The sequence below is a fragment of the Lonchura striata genome, chromosome 5 (assembly GCF_050655825.1).
Source record: "Lonchura striata isolate lonStrDom1 chromosome 5, ASM5065582v1, whole genome shotgun sequence".
NCBI lineage: Eukaryota > Metazoa > Chordata > Aves > Passeriformes > Estrildidae > Lonchura > Lonchura striata.
Window position 1 is genome coordinate 35254016 of NC_140707.1, and position 17961 is coordinate 35271976.

A 17961-nucleotide genomic window follows, 5' to 3' on the forward strand; every position below is an offset into this window, starting at 1 on the left:
GTCTCTGCTCACAGTGATAGAAACAAGATGACAAACACCAACCTGGCAGTTGTGTTTGGCCCAAATCTGCTCTGGGCCAAAGATGTGGCCATCACTCTAAAAGCCATCAATCCCATCAATACCTTTACCAAATTCCTGCTGGACCACCAGAAGGAGCTGTTTGAGGCTGCGGAGGCCTGAATCCAGGCCAGCCCACACCTGCACACTGTGCCCACCTTCCCCCTTCTTTGTCTTGGAGCTGTGACCAAGCTGTCTCCAGTACAAAGGGACCACTGATCATCTGGGTGATGAGCAGAGTGAGGGCTGTGGAGATGATGGTGAAAGTGTGCAAGTAAGTGAGCAGGAGACCTGCAGCTCTGGATGGGGAGGGGAGCTGGTCTCCCAGCTGCTGAGACTGGAGTCCTGACCCACCTGTGCAGCTCCTCCAGGGCTCATCACCAGTCTTCTGCCTGATCAGATGACCTGCCTTCCTTTCCTCCTTCCCTTATGTGCAGTTTTTCTGACCTCCTGGTGTCTTCCTCAGCACAGATCTTTTTATTCAAGCTCCCAATAGCCCCAGTTTGCCCCTCCTTGCCTCAGCTGGGCTGTTTGGGCTAGGGCGGGGTTGCTGGGTTTTGTGATGGAGACATTCTTACTGTGAGTGCCATTTCTCAGCCCTGAGCATGCATCCTGCCTTTCCCCCGGGGCGCCTAAAGCAGGGAAGGGAGCAGCAGCCCTTGTGCTTCGGGTAGCATCATGTCCTGCACTTGCAAACACCACTCTAGACCCCCTGCTTTTGTTAGGCAGGTGAAGGACAGGCTCATGGCAATGGGCTGTGTTACCTGTCAGACTCCAAAACAATGAAGGTGAGTTTAGCCCAAAGCCCAGCCCCTGTGGGGGTCACCCACTCCAGATACTATTCAGTGTTTGCTGGACTGTAGTGAGTGACTTGCCTCCCGTAGTTATCCAGCTCAGGTGTGTTTGTCCCTCCAGCTGCACTTCCAGCCTGGCTGGGAAGGTTCATGCCAGGCCTGCCTGTGCATGTGGGCCAGCTGTGACCCTTTGACAGCTGGTAAGTCTGAATGGCAGGAGCAAGTGCCCTGGTGCCAGTGAGCTGCTGAACACCATGAGGATCACCATCTGTCCTGGCAGCAGTACAAGGCCTCCTCTTCTGGCACGTGTATCTGTGCTAACTGGCACAGACCGCCTTGACTAGTTAGTTGTCTTTTTGAGCACAACTTTCCCCAGCACAGTGTAGCAGAGAGCATGGCCTTGAGGGAATGTCTAGGGACTGGGGCTAACCCTCACCATGGAGTGCACCAGGCCTGGATTACAAATATCTGCCCAAATGCTGAGCACTTGTGCCAAAGCTGTGAGGGAACAGCTATTACATGCCAAGGGCCTTGCCGTGTCTCCTCCTGGCATCTTTCTACCCTGGCATCTGGTCAGATGCATCCTGCATGCCTTGGGCACAGCTGGAGAGATCATGTTCTCTGCAAGGCAGGCTCAGAGTGGGGTGGTCCTGGCACCTCCCTGGAACAGCTGTGATACTGTTAGAGCATCTCTGTTGATTTGGGTTGCCTCATTCCCATTACCTGAGCTAAAAGAGATCCTTCTCCTCAGCCTGGACCTGTCAGGGTTTTGTGAGGGAGCTTCTAGCCTTACTTCACTGGTGTGATTTATCTTTGTATCTTGTGCCCTGTGTGCCTGGGCCAGACCTCCCTGCTGCATCTGGCCTCAGGACAAATCTTTTGGACCAAGCAGAGCTGATTTTTTAAAGCTATTGGATGCTGAAAAGAATTTTCTTTTTCATGACATTTTAGCCTGCCTTTAAACACTTGACCAAGGGTCGGTGTCTCTGGTGTGGTTAGAGTAAGTGGCATCTGCTGCAGGAATTAAGGAGATTGCTCTTTTTGCTTAACTCTGGAATGGGGATGTGTGCAAACATAGGCTGTACTGCAAGGCAACGCAGGTCCAGCCAGCTGCTTTGGAGGAGGCACACCAACATGTGGGTGGGAACAGTGAAAAGAAAGTGAACATTTCTAAGGCTGGAGCAAGAGAGGTTCTAAGATGGGACTGGATCTGGTCCTTTCTAGATACCGGGGAGGCTTTGCCTTGTGGAGGCTATCAGGCTGCTGACTTCTTGAAGTCTCCCTCTTCTAAGAGCAGGAGCCTTCCCTGTTTGGCCAGAATATGAATTGTTTAATCCTGAACAATTTACAGCAGTAACTAAGTAAATGTTTTGGAGGGAGAGATAGTCTGCTTCTAATTCATTTGTGGTCTCTTCTAGAGTGAGTTAGCAGGGTTGATGTGCCATGGAGGAGTAATCTGGGGTGGACTACTGTGGAGAGAGGTGTACTTCCCCCAGTGTTTAAGGGGCAGGGCTGTGAAGGCTGAAGGAGCCCAGTGCAAGCCCCTCTTTCCCTGCAGGCGTCCTGCTCTGTGGAGGCTTTGGTAGGGGGAGAAGGAGACTTTGCTCTGACTGTATCTGCAGCTGACACTGATTTCACCTTTATCTCTGTAGAGGAAAGGCAAGCCCAGTTAACTTCTGGGACAGATGCCTGAGCTTGGCAATCTGGAATCCAAGTGCCTGCGTGCATGAGGCCTGGCCCTATGCACTCTCTGGGGAAGGTGGCATGTTCTGGCCTTGCAGAGCAGCAAGGACTGTTCCCTGCCTAGTAGCCAGAGGAGCAGTGCTGGCGTAGCTCCTGTCCATGGGGAAAGTGGGGAATACTGCAAGTGTCTGAGTTCTGGCTGGAGTTTGGTGGGTTTTTTTAGGGATTTAGGTTGGGTTTTTTTTGTTTTTTGTTTTTAAGTGAATTCTTGGAATTACATTTCCTTTTTTAGCAAAATAGAGGCTGGTTCATCCCCTGCTGGCAGGGATAAAAGCCTGCTGCAGTTCAGTGCTTACAGGGAGCAGATTCAGAGTGTTCAAGGAACTACTACTGCTCATGCTGGGAAAATGCTTGCAAATCCTGGAAGGGACCCACTGTAAATAGCCCCTTTTCTCTGTTGCTCCTTGTGCTGGAGCTGGTGAGGACCCTGGAGCAGGCACAGTAACCAGGGTTGCTTTTGCAGTCTGTTCTCCTGAATGCCTTGTATTGAAATACTCCTCCTGTGGTCTGAGCAGAGAACAGGCCTGGGCCTTCCTGTAGCCTGTGTCAGGTGGGTGGTCACAAGAGCCTGCACCTGCCAAGGCCAGGGGGTTAAATTCCCTCCTCACATGGGCAGGGTGCTGGCTGGGCTGGGTTTCTCTGCCTTGTATAGGTTGGGGGTGGTATACAATTAAGGTGCTGGTCTGTGTTGGTTTTCTCCTTGCTTTAGAGCTGTCCAAGGGTCTCTCTCCTGTCTTAGCTTTCAGGTTAGCTATTAGTCATTTCTTCCTGTTGGGGGTACTTGTTCTGCAACAACCTCCTCCTTTTTAGCACCTAGAGCATTCCCCTCTGCTAAGCCTCCTGCTGTCTTAATGGCCTCTGATCACTCCCTGTCCCAAGCTGTGAACTGACATCAGAGCTTCTGGGTGGTGAAGGAGGTCAGGGGCCATCCAGATGCCTTGTGTGCTGACATGAGAGAGCCGAGGGACAGTTTGGTCCCAGTTTCCTTTTTTATGCGCAGGGGCTCCTGTGCAAAAATTTCGGCTTTGCTTTTGTTGCTGCCGTTCCCTGCCTTCTTCTTTGTTCATGTTCATCAGGTGCAGGCCTGGGTTTTCACAGTTCACACTGTTTATTTTCTTTTAATCTGCACCAATCTTGTATTTCACAGTTTGCACTTTTTGTATTTCAATAAAAATCAAAATGTAATCTGAGATCCAGATATGTTTGTCACATAGCAGCAGCAGTGACACATCTACAAGAAACAAGTAAAGCTGTCTCTGCTGCCAACCACAACCATGCTGCAAGGAAGGAAAGAAAGTATGAAATGCCTCCTATGTGAGTAACTCTGAATAAATACTAATTTGCAGGAGCCTTGGGCTGGAAACATAATTAAAACAAAAATGAAGCGTAGATTTGGCTCTTCTGAAGAGGGCTGTGCTTCCACATTACCATCTTCCTGTCATGATGAGCAGTCTGCCTAGGATTTCCAAGGGTGCTAAGCGGGAGCCACTTTAGGATTAGCTGGCAAAGTTTATCCTGGGGCCAGGTGATACACTCAGCAGAAGCCTGCACCTTCTCATTTCAATGTATGTGGATTGGTAACTTGAACAGTAGTCTGGTTAGGACCACTGCACTCCTCTTGATCCATATTCAGTTCACTACTTTTTCCTAAAGACTGTGATTTGCCTGTTACATCAGTAAGATTTTGGCTAGGATGCAAGAATTAGGAGTAGAATGGAGAGCACTGGGGCTAGAACCATCAGCATTGGACAGTATCCTGACTGCTGGGGTGTCAGTGATGGTATGTCAGGGTGATGTGTTGATGCTGATGTTGACACTTGCATGTCTAAACTGTGTGCTGCCTGTCAGTTTTTACTGTACCAGTTAAGGGCTTCCCAGTGTTGCCAGTTCCCCTTCTGCATGTTGACATGGCCCCTGTAATGGGGTCAGCATGGTTAACATGCCAACTGTACAGCGAGATCTCAAACCTCCTCTCAGTGTACCAGCTGGTCCTTGCTCTGGGCTTTGTCACAGTGACCTGCCTGGCACTGTGCTGTAGCAACATCAGCTCTGAGGAGCTGGAGAGCAGGTGCCTCTGTCCCTGACAGGGAGCTGGCACTGACAGGACCTACGTTATGTGCAGCTGTGGGCAGTACTGAATGCAGTGTGAACACCATTGCAATTGGGCATGTTCTGCCCCCTGATTTTATGGACACTGTTCTGCGAACATTTTTTATAAATACATAAAGTAGGCTCACAAAGCGATGGTATTTAATTGTTCATTATCTCAGTGGTTAATCATATTTCTATGATTGTTTTACTTTCTCACTTATTTCCTGATGGTTTTTCCAATCCTTTGTCTTCCTGGTGACATGGTGTAAATAGTGGATACTGAGAGCCCTGTAGTAAGCCCCAGATACTATAGGATGGTTTCTGTGAGTTTTGACACTATACTGTGTCTTTTTTAAGTTCATTAAATGACACTTCTAAATACACACATATACATGCATATAATGTAGACAGATCGGTATCTGTTAGATGCCAGCAGTATGCTCAGTTTACTGTGTTACCTTCTGAAGATATGATTAAGAAAAGATTGCTTTTGTTAGCCTTGTATCCCAAGCTGGAATATTCCCTTCATAGAAGCTTCTAATACACAGAGTAATTTTTTTCCCCCATTCCTGTCATTTTATCCACTATGTCTTTTTTTATAATAACCAGACACCCTTTACACCAAGGCTTATATCAGCAGTTGTTATTAGTACACAGATTGTTATAACCTCGTCTTTCCTTTAAAGGGAAGGTGTTGGCACCATACCTTGCATTGTGTGTTACACGGGGTTAACTTTTACCAATACGAGAATACAGCTTTTAAGTGTGGTTATTCTTTCCATATTTTATTAGTCTCTGCTATCTTTCCTGTCAACTCAAAACATTCCTATGCTTCTTTAAGTGTGCAGTAGCAACCATGTACAGCGCAAATTCTGTGGGTGTATTTTTCCCCCTTTTCCCACTCCTTTCCTCTGGAGACGAGTTAATATTTCAGTTTCCCAATTCACTGGTGAGGTCAGCAGGATCAAACACTGTATCACTGTTTGTTCCTCCCACCTCCAGGCACCTGTTCTGTCTGTCCCTTGCTGTCCTTCCAGTAGGCTAATCTCAGTAAGATCCCACTGACCTCTCCAACTATAATGCACTAGTCCATTTTGCCCTCTCTGATGGAGGCAGCAACTTGCTCTGTTCTGCATTCACTGACAGGCCCCTGACCCTCCTGTTTCCTGGAGGAAAACAAGCATGAGCCTGGGACTGTCCCAGACCTGTTGGTACACAGAAAAATGTAGAGAGTGTTGCTTACACAAAAGTTTTATTGGAAATTCTTTGAATACTTGAAGTACACTGGAGACTTTCCAAAACAATACACTTGAGGAACCTTCCTGTCCACCCAAAGTATCTGTAAATCAGCAGCTATGTAGATAAGGTCCTTAATATTCAGCTGAGCAGAGAGCTGCTAAAATAAACAGCCTTCATAACACAATCTGTGGCAGGCCACAGCAGCAGCTAAGTCTTTACTGAAGCAGAGCATTTGTGCAGTGGTCAGGGAACTCGGAGCCTAGATGCAGCAACTGTTTTGAAACTGAGAACTGTAGAGAAGCAGGAGGTAACTCAGCCCTGGAGAATCTCTTATTGCTATGGCCATCCAGCTCAACACTAGCAGCTTATAGAGACAATTTTCTAGCCTTTTGAAGAGAAGAAAACGTGCCACAGTGCCATTCTGCCTTATGAGATGTGAGAGCTGTAGCCATGTTAGGAACTCCATCAATAAAGGAGCACAAATACAAGCCCTGACCTCCTGTGTGGGATTAACAAGAATGGCATTGCTCCCTGCCAGCTCCACTGCTTGTTAGCAGAAGAGCACAGCAGGAGTGCTGGCTAGATGAAGTTTAACCTCAACTATTCTCTATTCATATGGTGTGAACCAGCCCTTTGCCTCATCTCTGCTGCTCTGCAGCCCAGATTGTATCACTTTAGAGACTAGAGCTGACAACCAGCTCTCTATGAGCTACTTCCTACAAAGTGGCAAACCAGTTTCCTGAGCACAGGTGAGAGGCAGTTGATCCATTAATTCCTTGTGTTCCTGCAGCCTTCTTCAACCCTTTCCACCTGTGAAACAAGGTGGCTCTTGGATGGGTATCAAGAATTTGTTACAGCCCATGTAACTGAAGTCCTGTTATAAACTGTTTCATTTTGGAACTTTTCTTAAATATTTGTGTACCTTACTTTGCATGGACAAAGCAATTTCCATGTGAGGTTGCTAAGAAGTTGAATCAGTTGAGTAAAATAAAAAGGTTCTGATGGGTAATTTTCCTTCAATGAAGCTCTTACCTGGAGTTTTAGAACTTACAAGGCCTCCCACCAAACACATCTCTCAACAAAAATTCTCAAAGTTCAAAGCATTGCATTGCTCTGGCTTACAGTAAGCTCTGTTCTGAATTTGGGTCCTTGCTCCAGCAGTGGAACAGAAATAGTGTTCCAGAGTGGAGTTGGGGTTCCCCCATCAGCTGCAGGCAATCTTCTAATAAAGAATGCAGCTAAGCTGAAGCTGCCACATTACACCAACTAGAAGGTTGGTTACTCAGCCACTCTGAGGAAATGAAGATGGTTTCTCAGTACTCAAGCAATACAACTCCACTTAAAAGAAACAAGGAGGAAAAGAAGTGTATTTGGACAGTAAAGGGTCTTGCAGTTGCTCACTCTAGTTACATGGGGCAGGAGGAGACAGAACTACAAGAAAACCCACCTTTTCCAAGTTTCTGTTTAGTGTCACTGTTTCTCCTCCCATCCTTACGTGAGGCAGAACATGTGCAACAGCCAAGTCACCCATAGAGCAATGCCAGCCAGTCACACTGTCAATGGCTGGATTATTACAAAAATAATATTTCAGCTACTAAAAAGCCAGCTGATTAAAAAGTACCATAAGCTTCCCAAAAAAAAGTGTGCTTCTTTAAAGAAGCTGCCTTCTGAATGGCCAAAGAACACTACAAGTTCATCCATGCCTATCAGAAAAACAGCTTTTTACCAAGTCCCTGCGCCGTGCATTTCATTCTATCAGTGAGCCTTGACTGGATGTAATGGACACATAGTCCCCAGAACAGAGTATAATATTAATCAAGTCTGCCTTAGAAAATAAATATCTTGGATGTTTTCCTGGAAAGAGAGACTAGCCTCACTGGCTAAGGTTTCATGGCACACTTGCTCTCTGCAGCAATCAGGACAGAATGACCCGCACTATAACATGAAAACAGAATATCTTTTAAATATAGGTTTCTTTAAAAGCAATAAATATTTTTTAATTATTAAGATCATCTATTAACCATAAAGCAGGAAGGCTTGCAAGGATTAGAGGAAAAATCTTAGACTAAGACTCCTAGTTACGTAACCCCAAAGAAATAGGATTCCTAGTATTTACAATTATGTTTCAGAAGCAGAGACTATGAATTGAGCATCATCACAGCTTCTATGTGCAGGCTTGCCAACAGTCAACACTTAAACTCAGCACGGCCAAGTGTCAGTGCACTCGGGAAGGAAATGTGGAAAGCATTCCTGCAGTTTCATTCCTGCTTATCAGCCACCTAACAGAGGGCATTGCAGTGTGTAGAGACCCAATTCTTTAGAAGCAAGAAAACAAAGGTAACTTGGATTATGAAGGTCCCAAAGCTGATGTCTCTCCCTGTGTTCCAAGCACGCACTCTGAAGTCAGGATGAAATGCCCAGTTCTGTGGAATGGATGTCCTGGACTTCAAACAGTCAAATTTGCTGAACTCACAGACCCTGGAAATCAGCCAAAGCTTTCTATGCTCTAACAGGATCAGAGACTGCAGGAAGAAGTCTGTTAGCAAGAAGCTCTACCTAGGGAACTTGCACCATAGGACCCTTGCAGAAAGCATATGGCAACTTTCCACAAAGCTCCTCCATACAGAACACAGACTGAAGAGAAAGTTCCCATACACTGGAGTTTGACTTCCTGTATCCCTACTAAAGTCTTAAAACGGACTGCGAGCAGGAAAAGCGGTCCAGAACTATGTGGTGGAAAAGTTGAGGAGAAATCAGCAGATGAGCTGTATCTGTCATTGAAGAGAGAAAAGAAAGCTCACTTGATGGAAGGAACTAGTCAATATGAACAAAAGGCAGAGCAGGGGCGATAAGAGATACTTGTTGATGTCATCTCCAGCACGGCTTGAGGAGGAAGAATTGCTGCAGCAGAACTGGGAAACAGCTTCACTGCAAGGTTTCCACAAAAGCATCAAATTCTTTGACGTTTTTCTCATGGACTGCCAGCTTCTCTGGTAATGAGTCCTGGAAGGCAAGGAAAGATGCAGATGAGGGCTCATTCATAGCAGATAGAAGGAAATTTTAAACACACTAGGAAAAAAAAATCTGTTTCTGAGTCATGCAATCCTTCACCAATGCTCTAAACTCACCTTTCTACATGCACAAAAGCAGGAACCCTCTGGCAGCATCCAGCAAGTGACCCTAAGCAGGGCACTCTGCCCAGAGTCTGTTTGTTCTGCCAGAACAGGAGGTGCACTGGGGCCTCACCTTGTGCAATCTCCACCAGCTGCAGCACAATAACCTGCTCACATCACTGCTTTCATCAAGTCGCTTGCTGCTCTGTGGTTTTCATTTTTCTCCACAGTATGGCACAATGCCAGAGAGCCTAATAGAGCACTCACCCAGCTGTGACTCACCAGCCACACCAGAACTCCAACTTTGCTCAGGCTGCAAAGTCAGGCCTGGTTTGCCACCAAGTGAGACACCCCAGAGGCAGGATTAGTTTGGGGGGTTTCAGAGCAAGCATGCTGCAGCAGCCTTCAGCTTCAAGACAAACACACCAGTTTCAGAGGCTCAGGTGTGCCAGAAACAAATCTGCATTTATTTGGAGTATATTAGTGATGGATGACCTTTGGGCAGGGTCTCTCTTCTGAAAAGTATAGGAAAGACATGGTGCCTGTCAGAGTGGGTCCAGAGGAAGGCCACAAAAATTATCAGAGGGCACCTGTGGGAGCACCTCTCCTGTTAAGACAGGCTGAGAGACTTGGGGTGATTCAGCCTGAAGATAAGAATGGTCTGAGGAGATCTTATTTTGGCTTTTCAGTACTAAAAGGAGACCTTTGAGAAAAATGGGAACAGACATTTTAGCAGGAGCTGTTGTGACAGGACAAGGGACAATGGTTTTAAATTGAAAGAGAGCAGATTCACACTAGATAAAAGAGAGAATTTTTTTATGAAGCTGGTGAAAAATTATAACAGGCTGCCCAGAGAGGTGGTGGATGCCGCATCCATGGAAATAATCAAGGCTAGAATACATGGGGTTGAGCAACCTGATTTAGTTGAAGATATCCCTGCTCATTGCAGAGGAGCTGCACTAGATGACCTTGAAAGGTTCCTTCCAACCCAAACTATTCTACAATTCTATGAAGATTCCTTTTTCAAACTAGGAATAGGGAGTATAAAGTACATATGATTTCCACAAACAAAAATTTCAGGATTCCATACCAAATCCTCTGCCATGGACTGTGCTCCAATGTCAATGGAGAGGCTGCTGAGTTGAGGGGGGTTCTGAAATTCACGGTAAAATGTCCCCAGGTCCATTGGAAGAATGTCATCTTTTGAAAATGCTGGTTTCTACAATCAAAGATACTGTTGTTAATTCCCAGAGACATTGGCTTCCCTTTTGTTGTAATCTCAGATAAAGGCATTACCTGATGTTAGTAAACATCTTGGCATTAAAACTGTTGCTGCAATAATGCATATTAAATAACTGAAGAACAGCCAGCATCACTTGATATCACAATAGCACTTGAACAGTTGGAAGAAAACATGTCTTTGGAATCTGGCTCCTCTAGGTATTAAGAGAGAGGATGCCCAGCCAGATGTTAGTAGTGAACTGAAATAGTATTTAATTTGTAGCTGTTGATTCCTAGTACCAGTGTCTTTGCAGTTCTGTAACTGTCACACCCTAGAGTGTGGTACTGTGAATGATGTGGCTTTTCCACTCCGACATCATTTGCCATCACACCAGTACGTGAAGCCCACCTAAGGTGCAGGTGTAAGAGCTCTGATGAGGGCACTTACAAAGTCGATCATAACAAAGTCATCATGGGTGTTCCCTGTGCTGCTGCCACTGGAGCCCTCTGAGTGTAAGCTGCCTTGTAGAGGAGATTCAGTTTCTGGAGATTCAGGAGGATTGACCTGCCCAAGAAATCAAAGGCGGTGAGTACTGATCTTACAGTCATGTCTGTCTGTGTGCTTTGGCAGTGTGGGGGCAGTTAGGAGGTTGGACAATTAATATAAAGTAGAGCAGGGGCAGCAAACACATGCTGTTATTTGCATGTCTAGAGAGCCCAAGATTCAACACAGGAGACTTCTTGAAACCAAACAAATCTGAATAACTAGTTATTTTCTCCAAAACCAAAGTGTATTCAATGCAGAGATTAGCATGGATGTTCGCTTAAGGGATGCTGAGAAGGCACATATACCTCTGGAAGAGTCTTACCATGGGGTCGTTATCTTCCAGCTCAACATTCTTGGGAGCAAACATGGCAAAAGGAATGTCTAAGTTGGCCATGGTCACCTGAGGAGATTTAGCAAACAGAATTTCACTAAGATGCTCTGCTTACCCGGCACAGAAAAGGATATTGAACATCTTTGTAAGGCCAACTAAAAACGGCCCAAAATCATGTCAGCAGTTAGGCAGGAGGCTGACAACCTCTTTTAAAAGGCAGGAAATCCAGAGATGATACTCAGTTGGCCTAATGCAGACACATAGCTTGAGGTGGGATTGCTTCTATACATAGCTTATATAATATAGGTAAGGATTAATGAACTGCTACAAATTGAAACAATTCTCATTCCTTCATCCAAAAGGCCTAGAACTGCAGCCCTAGGAACCAAGCAGATCTCTAAACTGCCCTAGCTGAACTTAAATGCTTGCTTCTAGTGACAAACTGGTCTACTGCATGTTCCTTCAAGGAAGGGAGGCTTGCTACCAGGTTTCATAGTTTATGGACCTGTGGTAGTGGCAGATCATTGTGAGATCCAAGTGGAGTATTGAGTCTTCTATTCTCAAATAGGGTGTTGGCAAAGTGGAATAAAGTCAATGGCTGTCACATCCCAACAGTATTTTATGAAAAACAAAATACACCTTCGCAAAACCTTGTAGAGAAATGCACAACAGAAATATGCACTCTCAGTCTCTGAGGTTGCCCTGGCATTGGGGTGCTTTTTGCTCCTCTATGTTTGAACAGATGGGAAAAGAAAGGTATTATGGTGCTCTCTGTGAAGATCTACTGCTTGTTACCTGGTTAATGGGTTTGTTGACGAAAGCTCCCACCTTCCGGATAAAGATGGTCTCCAAAAGGTCATGTGGGGAGCCACATTTTCCTTCACTGCTGTTGGATACTGTTTCTGTGTCCTCACTGGGGGAGGAAATTATATAATTAGTGCCTCCTGACACAAACAGGGTAGATAAATAACGTTTTCTATGACTCCTTCATTTTTCTTGGTTTACTCCTGGTCTTGGAAGGACAATAGAAATCTGTCCTTGTACCATACCTCCCTCCTCAGTCAGGAGCACAAAAGGAAAGTGGACACTTGTGGAATCAGATTTTTGTTTAAAGCTGGACAAAAACTATTTCATTGAATATAAAGTTGCTGAAATAGGCTTTTCTTCTGGGAAATGGGCATTTAACTTGTGTGTGTTCACAGCAATTCCTGTCCATCACTACTATTTTTTCAGTAACACAGTAGTCACAGATCTCTCAGGACGTGAGAGATCTGCCATAATATCTGTCACTCAATTCACAAATGCAGCAGATCTGGTACATGACAACAGCCACTCCCAGTGTGATTAATTCACTCCATGGCTATTAGGTACTTCCATTACCTATTTGTTTTTGTTTTTTCTCTACCACAGGAATTCAGAACTTCAAAACAAAAAAATAGTTTTGTCTCATAGAAAGAGGATTACCTAGAAAGGATTGAAGAGGATTACCATTCAAGTATACCCAGAAAAGTGCTAGTGCAACTGAGTTTTGGTTTCCCCAGAGCAAAATCTCTGTGACTCACAACTATGTGACCCCTAGAGAGATTTCTCAATAAATAAATATGGTGATCAAAAAACCAGAAGGATTTAATTAGCTGTGAGGGAGTTGATTTAGGACAGTTTGAAGTTGCATTGTTTCCTTTTAAATAACTTTATTCCTAAAGTTTCTTACTAAAATGGTGAACAGATTTATGGTAACTACAACTAGCTTTGGTAACAATGCATATGAAGTCTCTAGAGAATTTAAGACTCATTTTTTAACTTACTGCATCTTGTTTTACAATTAGCAAAACCAGCAGAAAGATTGGAAAAAAAAATTGATAATAAAGTTGACATAGAAGAAGATATATTACATAGAAGAAGGATATTACATAGACTAGGAGGTTTAAATATATGGGCAAGATCATTGTTTGCAGAAAGGCTGAAAAAGCCCCAATCAGAGAAATCTGCAAGTTGATTTGAGGGATGAAAAGGCAATAGTTATGCTACCAAACACTACATAAAAAAGGAAAACAAAAAGTTTTATCTTAAGTGGGTTAGGAGAAGTGGTGGATCATCTAAAAATGACCTACCTGCTAGAAGGAGTAGCTGCTGAGTAATGGACTCCATCCAGTGGGGTGCACATCCTCTCTTGGTCAGCTTGAGTGCCATGTGCTGGCTGGTTAGGAACTGGGGGAACTCCCCCTTCTTTGCCTGGACCAATTAACTTACATAGAAAGGAACAGTCAAGTTAAGAAATCTCAAAATCAAACAAAAATCACAGTGCAATACAAAGTAGATTCCATCATACTAGCCATAAGTTGTGGGGCTTTTGGCATATGACAGGGTCCTATAAGCTATAGCCCCTATAAGCTTCAGAGAGATGTCACGTAGCAGTGTATTATCACAATACAAACTCACTTTTTACTCTCGTTCTACTCTACTCTCCACTTCAGGCCTATTTTACACTGCAGAGTTCTCTGGCTGTAAGTCCTCAGCTTCATGGGGAAGAATGGGGGGAAAAAAACTTACATCCTCTTGCTACAACCCCATGGCCCTACAGCTTCAAGAGAAGGGGGAAGTGGAGATGGAGGTGCTGATTTCTTCCTGGGATCCAGTGATAGAATGCATGGGAGTGGTTTGAAGCTGTACCAGGGGAGGCTTAGACTGGACATTAGAAAGCATTTATTTGGAGAGAGGGTGGTAAAAAACTGCAACAGTTCTCTTCCTAGGGAGGCAGGCAGTGCCCCAAGCTGTCAGTTTTTAAGAGGCATTTGGACAATTGCCGTAATATCAAGCTTTACTTGGCCAGCCCTGAACTGGATGTTGGATTAGATGCTCACTGTAAAACCATTCCAACTGAAATGATTTTATTTTAGTAACATTGTGTCAGCAAAACTGGTGTAATACCAATATCTCAAGCAGAAAAAGACTTCTGTCAACTTGGCTTATTTGTCAGATGAACCAATATAACTATGTCAATATGAACTGCCAGTGTATCCCATGTCTAGGATACTACATCCTAGCCTACAGAACTGTGCTTGGACAGCTACATGGGCAGCAGCTCTGTAAGACAGGAAATCTTTGGAATCAGTGACAAGCTCATGCAGGCAAACAGGTCTGGTGCCTGCTCTCTTGGCATAGTTTTTCCAAATGATGCCGTACCCCAGTAAATTCAGGGATGCTGAGGAGCCAGTTCCCAACTCCTGTGGAAGTTGTGCGTCTATGTATTTACATTCTTTCCATTCCTGACAGACAGGACACCAATGCATGCACTAGTTTCAATGCCTCTCTCAGGTGTACAAGTGACAAAAATGGCTGCAATACCAGCCACACTGGTTCTCTCTACAAGTACCTGGTGAGGGTGTGCAGCATTCAAGCCACCAGCAAAGAGTACAGGATACCCCATGTCAGCTGATCCAACTCCCAGGGCAGCAGGCTGATAGGAAAGACGAGAGCTGGAAAGCTAAGAAAGAAGAGAAAAAACAAGGGCAAAGGGAGAGGAGAGAGGAAAGGGAAGGGGAATGTCCCACAGCCTGAATAATCACCAGTCACTGAAGAAGGAACAGGAAAAGTCAGAGGCACAGCATTTCAGACTGGCAGAAGGATGCTAGATTTTCAATGGAATCAATAATGTAGGTTATTGTTCTAAAAAGTTCTTATTGCTATGAGGACTACTTGACAGTAGTCCAGCGGACTAAGTCTGAGCCTTGACAGGAAAACAAGATTGGCTTCCTACACATGTAGGAGGAGGCTGTGCAAGGTATGGCTGACATCCAGTCTCAGGGAAGCTCTGCTCTGCAGGCCTACTTCAAATACTGGTGTAGTGGGTTACATGAATGCCATTGTGAACTTATTAAAGAGTTCATATTTAATAGTTTTTTATCCCAAAACAACTTCATTATCAACTGTTTGAACCTACTTCCATTGCAAATTAAAACATCTCCTCTTCCTGACCTGTTCAAATAGCTTCAGTAAAAGAATACATGGTCCCATAAATGTGCCAGGTAAAGAGAACTGAGAAGCTAACCCTTGTGAGATTGCTTTAGGAATTAAGTGTTGGAAGAAGTGAAACCTGGGAGAAATTCCTTATACATCCCAGGCAGAAATCTACCCAGTCAGGTTAGATAAAACTTTCCTGTTTTGACTTGCATCACCTAAAAAGGAGTATTTCTTCCAGAGCTCAGTGTGAGCTCCAGCTGGTGTCCTTTACAGGGATGAAAATGAGGAACAGCAGTTTGATTCACATGAGGCTAGCTGGGCTAAGTGGCACTCTAATGACTATACAGGTTCTAGGGACATGGGCTGTTAACAGAAAACACTCAGAATTGTGCCTTACTACTTGTGTCTTTCACTAACAATCCTTGACAGCTGTTGTATTTTTAGGGGTGCTTGTCCTGTCTTTGGGAGACCTTCATCTGCAAAGGCATTAAAGAAGCCAGTCTCAGTAAAGTGTCTGGCTCATTGTGGGTCCACCAGTCTTTCCCATGCACAACGAACACTCCACATTGTCAAATTTGTATTTTCCTGTATTAGTTTTGTCACGGCAGAACTTGTATTCTGGCCATGTACAGCATATTCTGTTGACAACTCACTTGATGTGAAAAGGCCAGCCCCATCACGGGGACCTTCAAGGTGTCCGTCACCATAGGAGGAGAGGTCTGAAAATGTGCCTTTGTGACAGTAAAAACACACTGTACACAGACACAGACAAACAGAGGAAACAAGGAAAAGAGAGAATGAGGGGGGAGAGAGAAAGAGAGAGAGAGAAGGACTTCAGAGAGGAATTATGAAGAGTTGGATGAACTGAATGCTAGTGAAGAGGTTTTGGCTGCAGCAGCCACACCTACACAGAGAGCAGAAGTCTCAGTATTGCCAGAAGCACATTCATTTTGTAAAGAAGTGACTGTTTTTGAATCCGAGTGAACCACTGAACACAGGTAGTATTTTAGACTCCAGTAAACCCTGACAGAAAGTAACTGCCAGAGACTCTGTTCCACAATTAATTATAATTGGTACCAGCAAATTAGCAAAAAAGCTGAGCAGATGCCAGAAAAAGTCAAGTACTTTTTCAATTTAGAAATTACTTGTATTTCAGTACTCTCCATCCATCCATACTCCTTATCCTCCAGCTTTCTGAGGGATCTTATCTTGGCAGGTCTGTGCTGCACTCTTAGAATAAAGGGGACCCAGACTACAGTGCAATTCAAACACACTGATGTGAAGCAGGAGCTCTATCAACAGAAACAAAACTCCAGAAGTACACAGTCTCACAGAGGGTGCTAATGCAAAAAGAGCAATCCAAACCTGGTTCAGTCCCATACCTCCTCTCACAGCCATTTTCCTAGCAATGGGAAATTTCAGTTTGAGGAAAGGCTTCAACTTCATTTCTGGGTATTACTCATGGCCAGACTTTCCTGAATTTTGGGCTGCTTCACAACACACATACACAGACATGCAAGCTCACAAAGAAGGTAACAACTATTTCCTTGTATCACACAGGTTAGGCCTCATTTTTGCTGAGAAGGCAGGTAGAGATTCATACAATTTGTCTACAAAAATCAGACAGTTTCTAGTATTTTCCTAGTCATTAACCTGGACAGGACATGTAGAAAGCTGGAGAAAAAAATTAACTTCTTATTTTCCTTTTAATTTAAAGTTCACTCTGCCAAGGCAGCTTTACAATTCTAACTAAGGTAACAAAGACTGGCAGTTGCTTTACAAATAAGGGCACAGGATATGGCAACTATGAGCCACAGAAAAAGCAAGAATTTAGGCTCATACTTGATGTGAATCCTCAGGGTTCAAGTGGTTTCATAAAGCTTTTCCCCCTCAGTGACAGTAAAGCTTCATGACCCCTGGAGAAACATCAACTTCCATGTAGTTAAATACACTACTACTGTTAAGTAACACTGGCACAAGCAAGTCAGTGGAAATTTCCTTATGAAATCTTTTGTATTTACCCCACTTTAGGAAAACGCAGGACGCAACTCAGTCACAAACTCATTTCATGAACTGTGTATTGCAGAATAAGAAAAGCTTTATTCCATCAGACTTACCATGAGTGCTGGCTAATTAGTTCAACATTGCCTGATGCCTGGCCACCTGAAATCACTTTGGCAGAAAGATGCTTCCTGAGAGAAGCTCATTTCTAGCTCGTTCATATAGCAGAATACATTCTGCTAAACCAGGCATATTAATTCCTTTGAAGCAGCAGAAAGACCCATAGCAAATTCTTTCAGTTTGGAACAGCATTCCAATTATATTTCATTCTATGTTTCACATTGACAGTGAAAGATTTAGAGTCTTTAGATTGTCTTTAAAGGTCAGTAGAGCCATCTGCTTGGCTGGACAACAAGTCTGAATATTTAAAGCAATAGGACAGCTGCAACTCTGGCTGTCCTCAAAATACAGAACTGTGGAGTCAGATACGTAAACCAGTAAAAGAACTTGGGAGTTTCTGGGGTTTTATACTCAAAATGAAACCATTAGCTATTTATTTTAAAAGTGAAACTTAAATGAAATTTGCATGAGCAATTTTTTGCCAATATTTATTCTTGCTGCGCCAACTAATTTTAGATGCTCCAATAAATAGAGAAAAATATTAAAAAGACAAAAGCTCTAGCATTTTCCTGGTATTTCAGTGTTTCTTTCTCAGTTTCAGTCTGTTACTCATACTTAAGCTGCCTGGCATCAATGTCTGAATTCCTCCTCTTGCAGTATTGGTATGCAAATGTGTAAAGGTGTAAGTACACTGCTGTCCTCTTCAAGCACACCTCAGCCCAGCTACAGGAATAGGCTCTTTTA

The 17961-nt window shown here is 44.1% G+C and overlaps 2 protein-coding genes across 23 annotated transcripts in view; one reads left to right on the forward strand and one right to left on the reverse strand.

Annotated features, from left to right (window-relative positions):
- The window catches only part of ARHGAP1 (Rho GTPase activating protein 1), a 29055-nt gene extending 22122 nt beyond the window's left edge, over window positions 1-6933 (forward strand). For all 4 annotated transcript variants that reach the window (XM_085581810.1, XM_021533379.3, XM_021533382.3 and 1 more), the window contains one exon: window positions 1-6933. In XM_085581810.1, the coding sequence (XP_085437936.1) occupies window positions 1-180 (180 nt within the window). In that variant the 3' untranslated portion in view covers window positions 181-6933.
- The window catches only part of ATG13 (autophagy related 13), a 24715-nt gene continuing 12674 nt past the window's right edge, over window positions 5921-17961 (reverse strand). For 8 of the 19 annotated variants that reach the window (XM_085581807.1, XM_021533372.4, XM_021533363.4 and 5 more), the window contains 8 exons: window positions 15750-15848; window positions 14504-14620; window positions 13248-13381; window positions 11932-12049; window positions 11128-11205; window positions 10707-10823; window positions 10128-10256; window positions 5921-8927 (listed from right to left, as the gene is read on the reverse strand). In XM_085581807.1, coding sequence (XP_085437933.1) covers window positions 8850-8927; window positions 10128-10256; window positions 10707-10823; window positions 11128-11205; window positions 11932-12049; window positions 13248-13381; window positions 14504-14620; window positions 15750-15848 — 870 coding nt within the window. In that variant the 3' untranslated portion in view covers window positions 5921-8849. The remainder of the gene's footprint in view (window positions 8928-10127; window positions 10257-10706; window positions 10824-11127; window positions 11206-11931; window positions 12050-13247; window positions 13382-14503; window positions 14621-15749; window positions 15849-17961) is intronic. The other 11 variants (XM_085581808.1, XM_021533374.4, XM_021533376.4 and 8 more) reach the window with 8 other exon arrangements.